The sequence below is a fragment of the Homalodisca vitripennis genome, chromosome 1, assembly GCF_021130785.1.
Source record: "Homalodisca vitripennis isolate AUS2020 chromosome 1, UT_GWSS_2.1, whole genome shotgun sequence".
In the NCBI taxonomy this organism is placed as follows: Eukaryota; Metazoa; Arthropoda; class Insecta; order Hemiptera; family Cicadellidae; genus Homalodisca; species Homalodisca vitripennis.
The window spans coordinates 106,553,720-106,573,255 of NC_060207.1; the positions used below are offsets into that span (position 1 = coordinate 106,553,720).

Here is a 19,536-nt window from a genome sequence, read left to right on the forward strand (position 1 = left end):
CAATAATAAGTAATGTATTAATAAATTATTGAATTGGTATTGTGCTTCTCTTAACTTTCGTGTTTAATTTTAGTGCACAGAGCACACTTCTACAACCGAAACTTTACTGAAATTTACTCACTGTCTCGCACGATGACGTATAACTTGACCTCGACTGCGTGGTCAAATGAACATCTGTTTGCCAAACATATGTTCTACAAAACAATGGAAGTAAGATGGCCTCTGTCAAAATTTCAAGGATAGTGAGCTTGAAGGGTTCCCTTTAATAATTAGTTTTGAATTTTCAATTATGGTTTCAGTTTATTTTCGTTTTGATATAGGAGACCCTATATATTTTAAAATTATATCAAATTCTGATCACTCTAGTTCATATTACATTTTGTAAAGACCGAATATTAAGGAATTTCACGTGGATTGTGAAGTTCTTGGAGTAAGTTTTTGATTCCTTCTTAATTTACTTCTTAAGAATAATTTATTAATTGCACAACTAACCATCTAATCATTATTTGCCTTCAGTTAGATCAATATTCCAGTGGCTTGCCCTAGTTTAGAACTGTACTGTACAATCCACCTTATTGATAGCCATAATAATTTATAAATGCTGTTCTGTAACCTAGATTCATTAAAGATGATAAGAGACTGATTACAAAAATATTCCTAAGGTCATGTAAGAGGTATTTGCTGTCAATTACAGTTATTCTGCTGTTGTTCAAATTGATTAGATATAGACATTTACTTAAATAATGTCCATTTCTGGTGGCTGCACTATAAAAACCTGAGTTGAAGTACTGAGGTAGGTAGGCTACTTCACAAAACATTATAATTGATACTTATGACATTGATTATTAGCCTAAACTATTTAAAACAACAGGTTTTATTATATGTTTTGTAGATTAATTTTGAACTATGACAGAAATTAACATATTAATTCATAGATTATACCACTTAAGACAAACTACTACGAATAAACAAACCCATTTAAACCATTTATGCTGTTACATATACTTTATTCAACTCTTTTCAATTTGAAAAAATTCTTTTTTGCCTAATTTTAATTAGGACGAAATTGACTCTTAGACCCTGGTTTTGAACTTTATGTGATTGTCCTCTCAGCTCGTGGCAGGGGAGGGGGTTACTGTGGGTGGTCATAGGTGTTCTATCTAATAGGTAGGAGGTTTATCACCAAGTCCTGTCCCTCAGCTCGCTCTGGCTACTCGTAATGGCCCTTGCTGGTTTGGCCTTTCAGCTTGTCAGGTCATTACACGTGACCCACTGTATTGATAAGTTATAAAATTCAATCTTATTCAGTTGTGGCTGAGATTGGTGCAATCTATCGGCCAAATAAGTAACTAAATTAATATTTCTTTATTTGCAGCACATACCATAGTAAACATCCTTTAGAATTTTTTATTCAAGTGTTAGTTTCACAGTAGCTGCTATAATGTATCCTATCAATGTATTAAAATACTAGTGGGGTTGGTGGAGACAAACTCAAAATGTGGAAAACTTCATGTTTCATTAATGTTTGAGACTAATTGTATTTTTATTCTGCAAAATAAAAGTACTTGTAAAATAGGTCAACCGATAATTATTACTTGAAAGCAAATAATAAATAACCAATCAATAAGGTTTCAACCTTGAAGCTAATAAACTTTGCAAATTGTTTGAGAACTTAATTTAAATCTCTTAAAGAGCTGAAGGTCAAATACTGTCATTTAAATCCGAGTCGAAGCGACGTACATGGCTATCTAAGAAAGTAGAGTCAGCATGTTCTGGGTGGATCTAGATTGTGTGATGGGCAGGAGTAAACTACTGAACACCTGCTCTTTGTTTGTTCTGCAATAGCAAGGAAGCTCTACTGTCATCTTTGATAGTCTGGACTTAGGTGGTGAATTTCCCCAGTAGGACCTGATCAGTTGTTTTTGGCAGTTTGTAGTACTTCTGAAATTGTAAATTGGCTTGCCAATATACTTATGGTGTGCATAAAAGACACTTTAGGCTTAAGTGCATGGCAATAGGCCACTCTTAAGTGCATGGCAATAGGCCACTCCTAAGAAGAAGAATACATACTTGGTTAAGCAAGTGCCAAGTAATGACGCAGAATCCAGGTGGGCCACAAACTATAGCCTGCCAAGCTGAGAGTAAAAGTACCTGTTATTCTACCTGATAGATAAATATGGGTCACTCATAATGGGCTACCGAGTTCAAAGGGTTAAAACCCTATAAAACTCCTGGTATTAACTTATTATTGTTATGAGTACCTAATCTTAGGGTTGTTGCAATATCAGGCTAGTTCCGATATTTGTTATCGATATCAATATTAAGCTTGAATATCGATATACCAATATTATCGAATCCAAATATCGATATCCTTAATATCGACCGATATCAATAAATAAGGGAAGGGGAATGATTAAATTGGTGTATACAACCTTTGATTGTATCAGTGTGTGTAACTAGTTTAATCAAAGATACAACTTACGAGTTCATTTCCAAAATAATGTTTTTAATACAAGTACAACTAAATACATAAAAAAATAAACCATTATTTAAAGATAAAAAAGAAATTCCTTAAATTATTCTATTTAAGTTAACATTTTTTAACTAAGAACCATTTGAAGCACAATTATTAAAAAACAATTGTCAAAGTAAGAATAAAAATTACAATTTTACATTTCAATATAAATTTATAAGAATCTAAATTGAGTTTTAAGAACACAATTACATTTTAAAAAGTAACTATATTTTATATGCTTATCTGAACCAAGCATCGTCTGGTTACGTTTTACTTAATCTGCAAAGTTAATTTCTTTGCTGGCGTTGCATTTAACAACTGAACAAAGCAAGTTCTTTGAGTGTTGCTTTTGTAAAACTAATAAAGCAAAAATAATAAATAATTACAACTTTTTATTCAATATGATATCAAAACCCCGATATTCGTATATTTCTTCCGATATCACGATAATATCGGATAATTTATATCGATATCAATATAGGAAATATCGAAACGATAATATCGATATATATTGATATCGATAATATCGCAACATCCCTACCTAATCTTCATTTTGACGTTATTAATTCATTGCATTCGTCCTCCTGAACAGGGCATTACCATTATAAAGATTTAGGTCTGTGAAAACGATAAATATTGATGAAGCTGCAGAACACTAAAAGTTTATCTTACTTTTCTCACTTGGAGCAAGATCACTTCGTTCTACATTTGTACTGTGCATCACAACATCTAGTTTTGGCCATGAGTAAACCTTGTACTTTGTTATTGACATCAAACATGATGCCTTCAAAAGAATACTCCCAATAACTATCAATAAAAAAACCAAATTTTAGATAGCCTAATCACGAATGCCTCCGGTCTTCATTGACAGCTCCAACTGCACACATAGCCATCTCTGTTAAGCAATTTTTGACTAAAAATGGCCTGGTCCCGCTGCTCCACAGACCTCAGGTGACCGAGCTCCATGTGACGTTTTCTTATTTCCACGCATGGAAAGGAAGATGAAAGGACTCAGATTCAACAACATAGACAACATTAAGAGAAAAGTGAAAAAGGAGCTTTCAGCCATTACTGACAATAAGTAGGCCTACAAAACATATTTCAAGTGGAAGCACCAATTGGACATATGTATAAAGTGTAATGGAGAGTACTTTGAAGGGGATAAGATTAATACATATAAAATAAAAATAAATATATAGCTTTTAGAAAATAATTCCGGTTTTTTTCTTGGTAAAATTATTTTGGGGCCATATAATGCATTGCATGAAATCAACAAATTGCCTACAATATTATAGAGATGCATGATAAAGTGTTATCAATTTTGATACTCTATTATGTAAGTTAAGAATCTCATGCCCTTGATTAAACACTAGGAAATGTGCCATATTGACATACAGTGAGTCATACACAACCACGTTTGACTACACTGTTGATGACACTTCACAGAATAATGGAGACAAAATAAACAATGTCGAAGTTATGATGTTGAGAAACCTTTCTGGGTAAAATATATTCTTCATATCTACAAGAGCTAACTAAATTATGGATTTATTATTTGGATGATCAGAGATTTTTGGCGAAGACATACATTGGGAGTTTTATTCAAGGCTTTAGTATGCCCATAAGATTGTTATGGGTAGAATTTACACACATTCAGTCAAGAGTTTTTGGCTTTTGCCTTGGGTTCCACTATCAGGAGGTACCTTTGTTGTTTTTGGAGAAAGCTTTTGTTTTACAAACATGTTGAACTTGAAAGCAGGGATTTGATCTTGTTTTCTTTTTAGAAATTGATCAACAATTCTTTTTGGGCTGTGAGTTGTGTGCCAGAGAGTGTCATGAGACACTTACTCTTTGGAAGTTTTTGTGAAGAGCCTCTGTGGTAGGATTAGCTAAGGAATAGTTTATTTGAGAGGAAGTGTTGGGGAAGGGAAATAGGTGATAAGAGCTGGCACACTGCAGTGTAGTCAAGATGTGAAATGGCAGGAGGGTGGTCAGAGTTTTGGGAATGGTTCTATCAGTTGTTCTATTGGAGGATAAAAGTATATAGCAACTTAGTTACAAATTAAAATGACTTAAAATTATAATTCAACATTATGTTACAATTATATTGCTGTTTGTGTTTTTAGAAGTAGACTAATATTGGATTTGTAATCCACGATTATCCCCATTATTGTAGTTCTGTACATTCAGCCAGTTGTAACAGAACCCCCATTTTACAGTAAAATTTAATTTGGCAGAACCAAACAAAATAATAAGGGCTGTTTCTTTCTTTACCTCTGATCATGCTGTAAAATAGTCTGTCAACTGATATAATGCAATAATGCACATTAGTCGATAGAGCATCTCTTCTACTAACACCTCACGCATAGCTGAGCACCTGACGCCATTACGAGTTCATCTAACTCTATGTGATTATGGCTACTAGAATTAATCTTCAGTGAAGTATTATTATATTTTTACAAGCTGAAGTACAGCAGAAATTCACCAAAGAATGTCATGAGTATATGGTGAATATGGTAGAAGCTTTATAAGTGACGGTTTGTAATGTGTGAGTGATGCAGAAAATTTAAAGATGTAGAAGTTGGTGTTCATGATGAAGGAGGCCGAGGACAAGATTCTTGCAAAAGAAGACCTCATTGAACAAATTGATGAAATACTGTAGGTAAAGGAAATAAGAAGTTTACCATTACTGAGTTGTCTATTCAATTTCCTGAAATTTCAAGATCAGCCCTCTACACTATCATAATGGAACACTTAGATTTCAGAAATATTTGTGCTCAATGGATTTCAAAGATGTTGCCCAATGACCACAAAGATTGACAAATGGTAGCAACATTTCCGTTTTTTAACTGTTTGAAGTTAATGGGAAAGACGTTTTTTAAAGAATTGTGCCACAGGAGATGAGACATGGACTATGTGTGGCACCCCAGAAACTAAGCAATAGTCACAACAATAGATGCATTCAATCTCCTCAAGCAAACCTAAAAAATTCAGAAATACTGTCCACATCAAAAAGGCCATGCCTACTGGTTTTTAGGATTACAAAGGTGTATTGCTCGACTACAGCTAGAGACCACGATAGCTATAGAAGACAACCTGTGAAACACTACATTGGTTGCAAAGAGCAATTCAGAATAAAAAAAGAGGAATTTTCACTACTGGAAAATTTCAAATCATGACAATGTCTGTCCTCACAGAGTTACTCTGACAAAACGGCTACTTGATATATTTCAGTGGAACATTTTTGACCATTCAGCCTATAGTTTCTCAATTTAAATAGTGATTATCTTGAAAAGTGATCATGTATGTCTGTAAATTTTGATAGTAAATTTATTTCATTATGCTCATTAATTTTAATTTGATAACACATTGAAGGTTGAGACAACCCTTGTATATGAAATTGCTCAGAAATAATCAACACATGTTTTTTCATAACTACTATAAATGTGTAGTACATCAGCATTATCCCAAGTCTTCTGAAGGAAGGCAACAGTGTTAATGGTGATGTGGAGCTTCAGAATGGTAGATTTATTGTTAGTTATGTCTATATACTGTATTTTTTGTTCTGTGTTTATTGAGCGGTTTATGCTCTAATGGCATCCAGATTGTATATTTTCACTTTATTACTGCTTACAAGTTGTGAAGAGGATACTACAAAATAGGCACTCCAATTGCAAACTGAAATATGTATTGAAAATGGATAGACTGAAGGTTTATAAATAAAAATCAAGATTCTTTCTCACAATAGGTCTTAGTATTTACTGTGTGTGATCAATATGGTTAATTTGATTGTGAAACAAGAGTAAAAGAAGTATATCAAGGAGTGATCAAGGTTAATATCAAAGAACTTTATAGCTTTCATTCCAAAGAATTCTGTAGTCAGTAAAATTCTTTAAAATATCATAACATAACAATTAAAATCTTGGATCTAGCAGATTGTTTAAATGTAAATAACAGGTTTAAATATTAAGGTTTATATGTATACCACAAGATTCAAAATATAAATTTTCTAGTAGTTGTTATGTTTAATTCAGCAAATGGGATTGGTCTGGTGGTTTTGTATGAGGCTATATCTGCAACGTTTAAAAAGAAACAAGAATAAAAAACATATAATAATAGGAATAGTAAATGATACTTTCAAGTACTGATCTATCTCCCTGTGTTTTCACATATAAATATAAAGGGAAAAAATGGAAAGGCAGTCACGGGACTTATAACAGGCTGTGGATATATATATCTTGAAAAGTATGGTTGCTAATTATTAAATGGTTATTTTTTTATATTTTAAAATAATATGAGGCATTCAATTCTTTAACATAAAAAAGTGTTACATTCTCTATTATTTTTATACACATTTTTGTAATATTTTTTACATTTCATATTATATTACAATGATCACTGACTTATAAGTATTAAAGTAATATACCGGGTGAGTTTATTAAAGTGATTCAATAGCTAACTTTTTAATTACACAACTTAGCAACACACTTTAAATTTTGAACTTGCTCAATTTTAAGTTTCACTCAGGAATACCCTTTCAAATTTTTTGAAGATGGCCGCCATTTTCCAATATTGTGGCCAACTTTAAAATCTCTTATGGAACATCCTGTATTTTGTGTTGTTTTTAGATTCTACTCTAAAAAATAAATCATTTTTGCAATTGAGAGTTTTTCAATATCTCTAATGGTTCAGGAGCTACATGGATTAATTATTAAGTAATATTTTGACAAATATGACTCGGAGAATAGTTTCATATTGTATTTGGGTTGGCAACGTTGTTTACAAATCTAATTGTTGCATTTTGTCACTATCCAGCTGTCAATTTCTAATCAAATTAAAACCTGATTCTTTAAAGTTATGGCGTTCGATGAAAAGGTTGATATGTTGTTAATATTTGGTGAGTGTCACAAGAACAAACGCGATGCTGCAAGGTATCCTGATAGACCACATCCATCATGTAGTGCGTTTGCTCGTCTTGAAAAACAAGCCCGATCTACAGGATCTTTGGCTCCTCGAAAGCGTCAATGTGCAAAGCGAGTTACAAAAGAAGAAGCTGAAATTGATGTTTTAGCATCAGTGTATGACTGTCGACATATTTCAACTCGTGAAATAAGTAATGGATTAGGAGTAAGTCGAACTTCCATTGTAAACATATTAAAACGGCACAAATTTCATCCTTTTAAAATGAGTTTACATCAAGAGTTATTGGATGCAGACTTTCTCCATAGGCTGCAATTGTGCAATTTGTTGCTACTGGAAGGTGAAAATAATCCCATGTTTTTAAGAATGATTCTCTTCTCAGATGAGGCGACATTTGTGAGTACTGGTGAGGTAAACAGGCAACTAATCCTCACTGGATGTGTACCGCAGATCATTAGAGGCGATGGTCGCTTGACGTTTGGTGTGGCATTCTAGGCAGTAAGATTATTGGTCCCCACTTTTTTATGGAAACCTCAATGGTCCGCAGTATGCTGAATTTATCAGAGAAACTCTCCCTGTCCTATTGGATTTTGTTCCTATTCAAACCCTGAACACCATGTGGTATCAGCAAGATGGCGCCTCTCCGCATCACGCTCAAGCTGCCCGAAATGCGGTGAGAGAGAGATTTCAAGAGCGATGGATAGGTAGAGGTGGGCCGGTAGCATGGCCTCCTCGATCACCTGACCTTTCTCCTTTGGATTTTTTCTGTGGGGAGCCATAAAGGATAAGGTGTACCGCATGCCCCCTACAACACCCTTTTATGGTAGTGGGAATATTCCAAATGAATACATCGTAGCTAAGTTAATTGTATTTTATTCGTTTTAAACAAACATAAACAATATTTATACATAAATGTGTAAACCAAAATTAATGCAAAAGTTTATAAAAATGTGAAAAAGTTTATTTACATCTCCACTAACTCACTCAAATCCATTTATTATTTACAAATATATGGTGAGTAATTATAACAAAATATATTTACATGTTTTCTTGAAATGCTAAAAACAATATTATAGTAAATATGTTTTTAAAAATGTAAAAAAAGAAGAAATACGTTTACTAAAATAAAATATTGATACAAATGTGTATCTACATCCTAACCAACCAACCCAAAAGTCGTTTATTATTTGCAAATATGTGGTGAAACATATGAAAAGTTATATTTTCAATACTTGGAAAAAAAACATACATCATCCCCACAATCCGTTTTTGTCTGTCATTATTCATGGTATTGGTCAAAACAATAAGGCACACACAAGCCAGGTTGTTCATCACACTGTAAACAATGCCATACCTCTCGTTTCACAATTCCCTTTGCACTACAAACTCAGTTTTTTACCTTTTAGTCACTTTTTTGTTTCTCTTCAATCATGGAAGGGACATGGTCAACACTCTTCCGCTTCACTGGCCTTGGAGGTGCAGGAGGAGCTGGTCAGGTTAGGAGATGGTCAACAAATGCTAGATGAAAGTTGCAAAGGCATTTTTCGTTCATTACAAGTAATTCGCATTTCGTTGAAGAGGTAGTGGGCGTTCATCATGAGCATCTGCAACACATAAATAAAAATATTCTTGTACCAGCGTATGGTTTTTCTCTCGCACGGATAACAGGCCATCATCTGGTCACTTTGGTCAAGTCCCTTCATAAAGTGATTATATTTCATGATTGGCAGAGGCTTTTCCCTTTCAAGTTGGTTGCGGTTGATTGAAGTGACTATTTCATTAGTGTGTTCTGTGGATATGTAAGACACTACTATTTTATCTCTCCATTTAGCTACCAATACACTTTTGGCATAGCGTGCAATGGTTTCTCCTTTTTTTCAACTTAGCTGACTTAACATACATTGAAATGTACTTTTTATCAAATCTGAGCGTACCTGTGCTGTATGTATTTCTTCTCAAAAGAGTGGAGGCAGAGAAAAACTATTATAATAATTGTCCATGTAAAGGCCGTGTCCGTAATTTAGTTTTCCTTGCATTAGGTTTAGTACAACGTTAGCTGCCTTGCCACCAAAATCATCAAGTACGCCACAATACATAAAGAACTTTAAAATCAAGTGCGTACTTGTTGGATGCCTTAACAATTCCCTCTAAACAAACTATATCCAGAAGCAGTGTGAAAAACTAATTGGAGATTTGTCATCACTGGCAAAGGAACTAAAAATCCTTCCTGTCTATTAAAGGGAATATCTTTCATTCCAATCCAGTTGTGAGCGCTCAATGGGGTGGGTTGGTCTCAGAATCAGGATCCTCAACTTCCGTGTTTGTCTGTTACCCCATATCATCCATGTTGTCATCCTCATCATCTGAACTCAATATTGGCTCTGTTGTACGCCTAGAACTTGGTTGTTGTACACGACTTGGTCCCGGGGAAAGATCTGGGGTGTTGCACAATCACTTAATACTAAAAAATCATTAAAAATAATGAAAGAGTCTAAATGTGAAAACAAATTGCATAAAAACGTGGGAAAAGTACCTCCAGAGGAATGAGAAATACAACGTTGTAATAGCTCGAGTGCTGGCCGCACACTGACCTTACAGTATTTCACAACAAAGGCTCTGTGGTAACCATAGTTACCGCCTGCTCCTAGCACAGCATAGCAGTGGTAACTAGAGTTACTGCCCACAGCAAACATGTTAAAATCTGTTTTTAAGTGATTTATTTTTTTAAGTAGATGTAAGGTAACGCCTGATGTAATTGTGTAAAGGTTATAATTATAATCAACTGAAAGACTAATTTTTTCCAAGATTAAATTACACTACAGCTTTGTTAGCTAGAAAAGATGTAATCAATTTATTTTTAATCTTTTTTTAATCAGAACGAAAGTAGTAGTGAACTGGAATAGGAATGAATTAATATTAACAGTGCTGATATTTAATTTAGAATCCGAATCTGTTTTAAATACTGCTATTAAATGATGCATTAAGTAAACCAATTTTACATTCGATTCATTAATAAATAAGTTAGTAGTTCGTAGATTAATTCATACCAGTATTTTTTACCATATATATTTTGTCTTTTTGCAACGATTGTTTGGTGTTGGAATTTTTTTTAGTGTGTTAAAGCCAAAATAGCTACTAGTAGCAGAATATGAATTCATTTTGTAAATTTTAACAGCATTTAAATTGGAGCTTAAGTAACCTAACCTGAATGTTCTATAACCAAGGAAACTCAGCAGAAGCAGGGATAAATCCAGACGATGCGATTTTTCAATAATAGAATATTTCGTTCGCATTTATGTCAATAATAATAAGGGTAACCTAAACTGATGAAACAGTTAGAAAACAAATTATTGTAAAACACATCTAGATTAGAGAAGCGTTTTGTTATTATATATTATGTATGTTACTATGGTTTATATTTCCCTTTTAATCTATCCTAACAGATTTTTCATTAACATCAACTTAAGTTAGTTCAAATTAAATTTTTATATAAAGGTTTGTTTATGTTTCAGTTTAGCTGTCATTCTACTTTGAAAGTATACTTTGAAAATTTACATCTATAGTCCGCCAAAAGAAGTAGTCACTTCTAAAATATTTATTTAATTTTCTAAATGTAAAAGTTCTTTTTCAAAGTGACAACCCTTGGTTCTATTACATTTTCGCCATTATATCTGACGCTTTTTGAATATGAATACAGAGCCGTCTTTCTCCAACCACTTGTAATGTACCTCACTATTTCAATTACTATGTGAATTTATAATCTCTGAATGGAATCTTGAGTTCAGGGGACAGTCAGAAAACATAAGGAGCTTAATCTGGACTGTATGGTGGGTGGGATACAATTTCAATTACATGAGCATTCAAAAAAGCCATTATAGTTCTGCCTTGCATTGTCATAATTCAGTAAAAGTTTCTGCTTGACCCGCATTACTTACCAAAATCATAAATAATTGAAAATGTGCTGCCAATTAAAATTTCTAGAGATGCAGCAAGCTCTATAATGGTTTTTCTTCAGTTTTCAGAAACAGTAATGGCAGCTGTATTCTATACGACCTTAGTGCAAGATAGTGGATAGTAAAAATAATAGAACTCAAAATGGAACCTTGTGGAACACAAGCGTGAATCTCCCTCCAACCAGAGTAAAATACTTTGCCTCTACTATCATCTGTTTTGGCTTTGTAGTATCTCGATTTCAGTAAGTTTCAAAAATAAATTGAAAACTCCTTAAAATCGTAACATTCCTATTTTTCAGTAAAATGTGATTTACACAATTAAAAGACTTCAGAAGCACCAAGCAACCTCCAAAATCCGTCTATTGAGCCTCTACCACATATGAAACAAGGTGAAGAATTGCCATTTGTGTAGTCCATTCTCTCTGAAATTGTTAGGAGGAAATAAAGTTGTGTTGTTTCAAGAATATAGTTATCTGTTATAATAAAATAAGGTGGTAGACAGACAAAAGTTTGCGCTGAAATTTTTGGACATCATTTTTATTTATAAGTACAGTGATTTCTACACTTAAATTTGAGTTTATTTATTACTTTTTAAAGTCTACTTTGTTAATCTTGTCTACTTTTGAAATTTTTTTATATTTAAAATTGCAAGAAAATATACGGTTTTTCATTTAAAATTTTAAAGTTCATTGCATGTTGGAAAAGGATCACCAAATTTTGAAAATCTAAATCTATATTTTTAACTCACTAAAAAGTAGGTGAAGTTCTCCATTTAAACTTTCCTGTAAATTTAGTTGTATAGGAAATGACAATGGTTGGAAGAGTTTTCCATTCATGTGGTATACAACTAAACTCCAATTGTGTTATAATTTTTAGCCATGCACTAACCTTTCATTGTATACACTATATGACAGTTTTTTTTATTTAGGTTTTATCAATTGAGAGGCATCATCTGTAATTTTCCAAAGAAAACAACAAAATTACAGGTATTTTTAAATATACAAAAATAAATGTATCGTAATTTTATATATAAATGTTGATTATTCCATTTATTAAGTATTGATTATTAGGGTTTTACTAGTGTAACTAATTAAAAGAATGACAACAAAGCTATTTTTAACAAGCTCACTTCGTGTTTCAGGTCAGATTTGCTACACTGAATTCTTCTAATTAATTTTAATGAAAGACTACTTGGCCATTTACGATATTTTTCTAATTCATGTATGTTATTGATGTGTAAAGTTTTAATGCTTTATCTACAAATGCTCATAATACAACCTTATTTGGTTGTCAGCTGTGGTGGTCATTATTTGTGTATTATTACATTTTTATTATCATTTCAGCAATTTATTATTTAGATTTTATCAATTATCCTGGGCAGAATAAGAATAGTTAATTTAACAAATCTCTGTTTATTTTGTTTAAAATTACTCAAACAACAGAAAATGTCATTTTTTAAATGTTAATAGGTTGTAGCTTTTATACAAGTAAGTTTGGAATAAAATTGCCAAAAGTAAAATAGTTTTGAAATGTTTTTTTATATTTAAAATTGCAAGAAAATATACGGTTTTTCATTCAAAATTTTAAAGTTCATTGCATATTGGAAAAGGATCACCAAATTTTGAAAATCTAAATCTATATTTTTAACTGTCACTAAAAAGTAGGTGAAGTTCTCCATTTAAACTTTCCTGTAAATTTAGTTGTATAGGGAATGACAATGGTTGGAACAGATAAAATGGGCACACTTTATATAAATAAGAGTTTATATAAGCCATTCTCCTAAGTTTTTATTGTTACTTTGTAAATTACAATTTTACAAAAACTTGTAAAGTATATGTTATACATTTTATATGTACTAATATGTAATATATGTTTTAATATGTAATAAGTATATTTTTTAAAGAGATTAATATTTTTCTTTTAAGTTTATTACAAACAATGATCAATTGGTTGAAATTTTAGTCATACACATTAGTTTTATGAGAAACTTAAAAATAGCTAAATCGTCAGAATAATATATATTTTCAACGTCAGGATATAAAGAAAATCAAATATTGATTAGCAGAGCAGATTGTTTGTTACTACTTCTGGTTACTAAGTAAATATTATAGTTTTTACAAAATAATGGATTAGTTTAACACTCCTTGATATTTTATTTTGAATAGTAAATATTTTATAAAAAAAAATAGATGGAATTTAGTGTAAAATTTAATTAATTAAACATAGATGTAAAGATAAATAAAGAACTGTTGTCATTGGCCCCATTGTTGTATATTGGTCACAATGTGTCCCAACTCCTCATACTACAATATTACTGTCATAAATTTGGCTGCTTCAAAGATAATTATATTTCACAGTAACACTACATTACTCTAGTGGAAGTGACCTTGCTTATTCAATTGTTTAGTATAGGGTGCAATATTTCACTCTCCTTCCAAGGCCCTTGGCTACTCATCTTTTACTACTCAAGTTGCCTTGACTTGTATTTATTATCGTGATTGTATGACTCATTCTCATGCAGTTCAATGATTCTGTGCAATATTGCTTTATCTTTGGATCAGGATATTTATCGTTATATATTCAGAAAAGTATATAACGTTAAAATCTTTGGATTTAAATACTGTTATCACAGGCACATAATTATAAGCCTTCAATATTGCAATACATTTCAGGAATCATTGTTAAATAGTTCATCCAATTAGTAAATTCCAATGCTAGATCATGAACTGATTTTTATATGAAGGTACAGGCAATCACCAAGCATTTATGAGCATATTTATAGAGCAATGGTTGATTATAAAGTATGTATCGAATTTAAGTAACAGTTACATTAATTAATTTCAAAATACTCCAATAATAATTAAATTTTGTTTATTTTTTAATTAATTAATAAAATTCAAAAAGAAAAAAGCTACTACAAAGTAAAGGTTATGTTCTAAAAATTACAGTCTTTTTTGCATGGTATAAAACTTACAATACCTCACCCAGCGTCAACTTGTGCACCTCATCAAGCGTCAACTTGTGCACCTCATCAAGCATCAAATTGTGCACCTCATCAAGCATCAAATTGTGCATCTCATCAAGCGTCAACTTGTGCATCTCATCAAGTGTCAAATTGTGCACCTCATCAAGTGTCAACTTGTGCATCTTATCAAGTGTCAACTTGTGCATCTCATCAAGTGTCAAATTGTGCACCTCATCCAGCGTCGTTTCCTGCCACTTTTTCAGCAGCAATTAGTGTTTTTGAGATTATGGTTGTTTCTCAAGACTTAGGCTATGCCATTATGTCCTTCATTTGTACTTATGTTGTTATATGTATCTAGATTTACTGCAGAAATCTAAAACAATATGAGTGCAGCACATAGTGATAGTGTGTGTGTGTGTGTGTGTGTGTGTGTGTGTGTGTGTGTACACACACACAAACACACACACACACACACACACTATATATATATATATATATATATATATATATATATATATATATATATAGATGTATATACACACTAGTGTATATATAGATACACACTAATCACTTTGTTGAATAGAAGAAAACAAAAGAACCATTTTTCACTTCTATATTTTGTGGGATTTAATACCTCCGTCTTCAGGAAGTTTTAAATAAAAATTAATACAAAACTATAAAACGTAAACAAAAATTCAAGTATATATTTAATATTTATAAAAAATTATATATATTTAAGTAGCAGTATAAGTGTTAATTCTCTATCCATTTTTTATTTTTTATTCTGTTTGCTATTTAGGTCCTGCGTTCAAATTAGCATTGAACCATAAATTCAATTACTATTTTATTCACATTACTTTCTTCATTTACTCTAAAACTTAGTTAAATTCGTACACACTTGTACAGACAATTGTTTCACTTTTGATACTTTATAATTTATCCATGTGTGTTAGGTAACATACATACAGAACAATGTGTCAGCATGCAACACCTTACAAACATATGCTTCTTTTAATCCTTTTCAAATATTTTATCATTGTAAACAAAACCTCGAGATTGTTTTCTTTAAAATATACTTAAGCGTGAAACAGGTTTCCAGTTTCAACCCTTAGCTTTGAATAAATTTTATATCTGAAAGTCTTATATCTGAAGTGAAATATAAACATATATATATATACAGGGTGAGTGGCTCTTGGTGTGACAAAATTTTTTGGGTTATAATACAATGTAAATATGATAAAATGGCGGTTATAAAAAAGTCTAACTCCAAAAATTAGATCTGAAATGAATTATTTTCAGTTTTTCTAAAAAACCCGTGTTTTTGTACATAAATATGATATTTCTCAGCAACGTATAGACATATGTGAGCAAACTACATAATTTTTAGATTTTCTGTTAAATTTTAAATTTGAAAAATTTATTGGTTAAAACAGTAAGAAAAGAAAATTAAGCTTCAGGTCGATTCAAATGGCAAAGTTGCTAAGTTTCAAAAAAACTGAAACATTATTGAACCCCATCTTTTTACCACACCCTGTACACAAGAATGTGTCAAGTGATATTAAAAACTTTGCCATTTAATAGGCTTTAAAATGGTATACCATATGACCATAGTTAAGTATTCGGTTACATACTTTTATCGGTTTGAATGTTAAAAAACATGCAAGCTACAAAGAGATTAAAACAATTTAATAACAACTGTACTTAATTTTTATGTTTTATAAAACTGCCTCATAAAACAGGGAATTGAAGATTACCAAAAAGTAAAGCAGTCTAAAATAATTTGTGGATGCTAGTTACGAATTAATGGTCACATCCTTTATCAATGTTTTAATTTCTTATCCTATCACTTTCACCAGTATTATTGTACATTCATTCCTTATCTTGTTTTATAAGACCAGTGTCCACATGAATTACTTCTACCTCCAATAAACTATTTTTCTGTTCAATTTAGTCAAGTGTAGGCTGCCATGGAGTTCAATACTCGAGAATACGCTGATATGCACTTTATTTACGGGTTTTGTGATGGAAATGCGCGTGCTCCCAAAGAGAGTATCAAGCTCGCTACCCTGATCGCCGACTTCCCAGTCATTCTGTGTTCTCAAGACTCCATCAACGTCTTGTGGAGGGAGGTACAGTTCACAAAAGACCTAACGAAGTAGGACACATTGTTCATGATGTAGGATTAGATGAAGTAGTTCTAAATTCAGTTCGGAATGATAGTAGTAGACAACTTGCTAGAGACGTAGGTGTATCACAATGGAAGGTTTTGGACATTTTGCATAAGAATAAGTTCCATCCATACCATTGTACGCCTGTTCGAGGTCTAAAAGCAATTGATTATGCTCCTAGAGTACAAATCACCCACACCGGACAAGGGAACAACCCTTTCAAACGCGTTTTAGTATTAATGTTTGGTGTCGAGTCTTTGGCGACCAATTGATTGGCCCTCACATATTTGATGGAACTGTAAATGGAACAAACTACTTAGATTTTTTGCAATACGACCTACCTAACCTTCTAGATGGTTTGAACAATGTTGAAAGAGACGAGCTTATATTCCAGCAGGATGGAGCCCCTCCACATTTTAATGCAACAGTACGTCAATGGCTGACTTAAAACTATCCCGAGTGGATTCGACGTGGGGGAACTGTCGCATGGCCTGCCCGATCTCCCGACCTTACACCTATGGACTTTTTTGTGTGGGGTTTTTTAAGCAGGAAGTTTATTCCACCCCAGTAAACTCAGAAGAAGAATTACGAGGCAGAATTGGTCTGGCTGCTCAAAGGCTTTGGGAAAAACTTTCTTTTAAAATGACCGAAGGAGCAATGAGAAAGCGAGCAAGAGCTTGTGTGAGAAAAGAAGGTCGCCATTTTGAGAATGAACTGCAATGATTTTACTTTTAATGTTTTGTGTTCATGATGTATTCTAATTTTCATTTACATTATTGATAATTGATTAAAGTTCCATTTATAATATCTTTACCAATGCTCAAAAATTACGTTTATTATACCGTCCTATGACTACTCAGTGTTAACCTTTAACCTATACTGATTTTTTAAAATGGCAAAACACCTAAATAGTTGGTATGGCATACCTTGTTTTATGAGGCAGTTTTATAAAACATAAAAATTAAGTACAGTTTTTATTAAATTGTTTAAATCTTTTTGTAGCTTGCGTGTTTTTTAATATTCAAACCGATAAAAGTATGTAACCGAATACTTAACTACGGTCATATGGCATACCATTTTAAAGCCTATTAAATGGCAAGTTTTTAATATCACTTGACACATTCTTGTGTACAGGGTGTGGTAAAAAGATGGGGTTCAATGATGTTTCAGTTTTTTTGAAACTTAGCAACTTTGCCATTTGAATCGACCTGGAGCTTAATTTTCTTTTCTTACCGTTTTAACCAATAAATTTTTCAAATTTAAAATTTAACGGAGAATCTAAAAATTATGTAGTTTGCTCAAATATGTTTATACGTTGCTGAGAAATATCATATTTATGTACAAAAACACGGGTTTTTTAGAAAAACTTAAAATAATTCATTTCAGATCTAATTTTTGGAGTTAGACTTTTTTATAACCGCCATTGTATCATATTTACATTGTATTATAACCCAAAAAATTTTGTCACACCAAGAGCCACTCACCCTGTATACAGTGGAGTCCCGCTAATCCGAACACATGTAATCCGAACGTCGGTTAATCCGAACAGGTCCAGGAGGAATTATTTATAACGATAATGAACAGTTATAGGAACTAATTACATAAAAAATGAAAATGAGTGCTTCGTTTCATACATAAACAAAGAAAACTTTAATTAAATAGACATACAGTATTTTATTAAGACAAATTGTGTACGGTACAATACATAAATAATGAAGTTAAATACAGTACCAAATTGAAACTTATAGGTTAAGAATGAGTTAAATTACTGTATTAAGAAGTGAAATCAAACAAAAATTGGACGTACAGTACTGATATTATTATTGAGTACAATATTAATTGTTAAAAGACATAAGTTCAGTTATTGTCTTCTGTCGCATTGAAGAGAGTTTATTGGATGACTCACATTGCTTCTTAACAATAGAACTCTCACACTAAATACGGTAAATGTGCTTAGTATTCGCAAACACGTTTATTTGTCAAGAAATACAATGCAACAGTCAGAAAACATGTTTTAATAAACAATGTTGATAATTCTATAACAAAATAGACTCATTCTCAAGTTTAAAACCGTATTTTTCTGTAATTCTGGCTAATCCGAATAGGGCTCGGTCCCAATTAGGTCGGATTAACGGGACTCTACTGTATATATATATATATATATTTAGATTTTTTAATATATTTTTATTTTTTTATTTAGTTTTGTGAGACTATTGTTATGTCTCTTAATTAAAAAAAATTATGTAACTTGTTCTCAGTTTATTTATTATCTTCACTAGAAGCGATATACATAAATAATACTCATACTGGTATAATCTGTGGCCAGATTGGATAATGGAACAACGGCTCTAGTGAGACAAGTTACTGAAATGTATCTGTATGTTGCAGCAGAACTGGGGAGGATCACTCACATTGTCAGGTGGCTACTCTGTGACTGTTGAGCCAGGAATATGCCTTCGACATGGGAACTAAACCTCCATCAGGTTTGTGTCTTGTGTATAGTTGAGTAATTCCATTTTTTCACCTCAGACTGTTTTTGTTTGTGTCTTTATTTACAGTTAATTGCTTGTAAACTTATATGACATATATATGACTCAGTACATTGTAAAAGACAATTAGACGGTGATGTACGATTTTCCAGGGTTTCTTTTTGACCTATGAGATATATATCTTCTGTGTTCTGGTTTCTTATCTTCACTGTATTAGATCTGTCTCATTTTCATAAAATGTATAAAAATAAAACAATACTTTTACTTTCTTAACCCTTCATGCCCGAGATATATCATGCAACTGTATTTTTTGAACAACCGCCATTTGTATTAGCTTTTATATTGTGTCACTTGGTGTTCTATTATGTTAGAAATGTCTAGAAGATAGCTGTCCAGTTGGTGGTACAATCTTGTGAACATTATTCAAACTACTTGGACGTGCTTTGTATCATACACGAGTTCGGAAATGGTTACGTTGATATTTTACGAGGTGTTTTCTGATGTTTATTCATAGATAGTTGTGTAA

General features: G+C 32.1%; 1 protein-coding gene across 4 annotated transcripts in view; it reads left to right on the forward strand.

Annotated features, from left to right (window-relative positions):
- The first annotated feature begins 204 nt into the window (after window positions 1–204).
- Window positions 205–19,536, forward strand: part of LOC124368654 (zinc finger protein PLAG1-like) — a 40,918-nt gene continuing 21,586 nt past the window's right edge. Inside the window, exons 1-3 of one of the 4 annotated variants that reach the window (XM_046825906.1) lie at window positions 205–430; window positions 12,317–12,374; window positions 18,910–19,004. In XM_046825906.1, the coding sequence (XP_046681862.1) occupies window positions 18,983–19,004 (22 nt within the window). In that variant the 5' untranslated portion in view covers window positions 205–430; window positions 12,317–12,374; window positions 18,910–18,982. The remainder of the gene's footprint in view (window positions 431–12,316; window positions 12,375–18,909; window positions 19,005–19,536) is intronic. The other 3 variants (XM_046825916.1, XM_046825924.1, XM_046825935.1) reach the window with 3 other exon arrangements.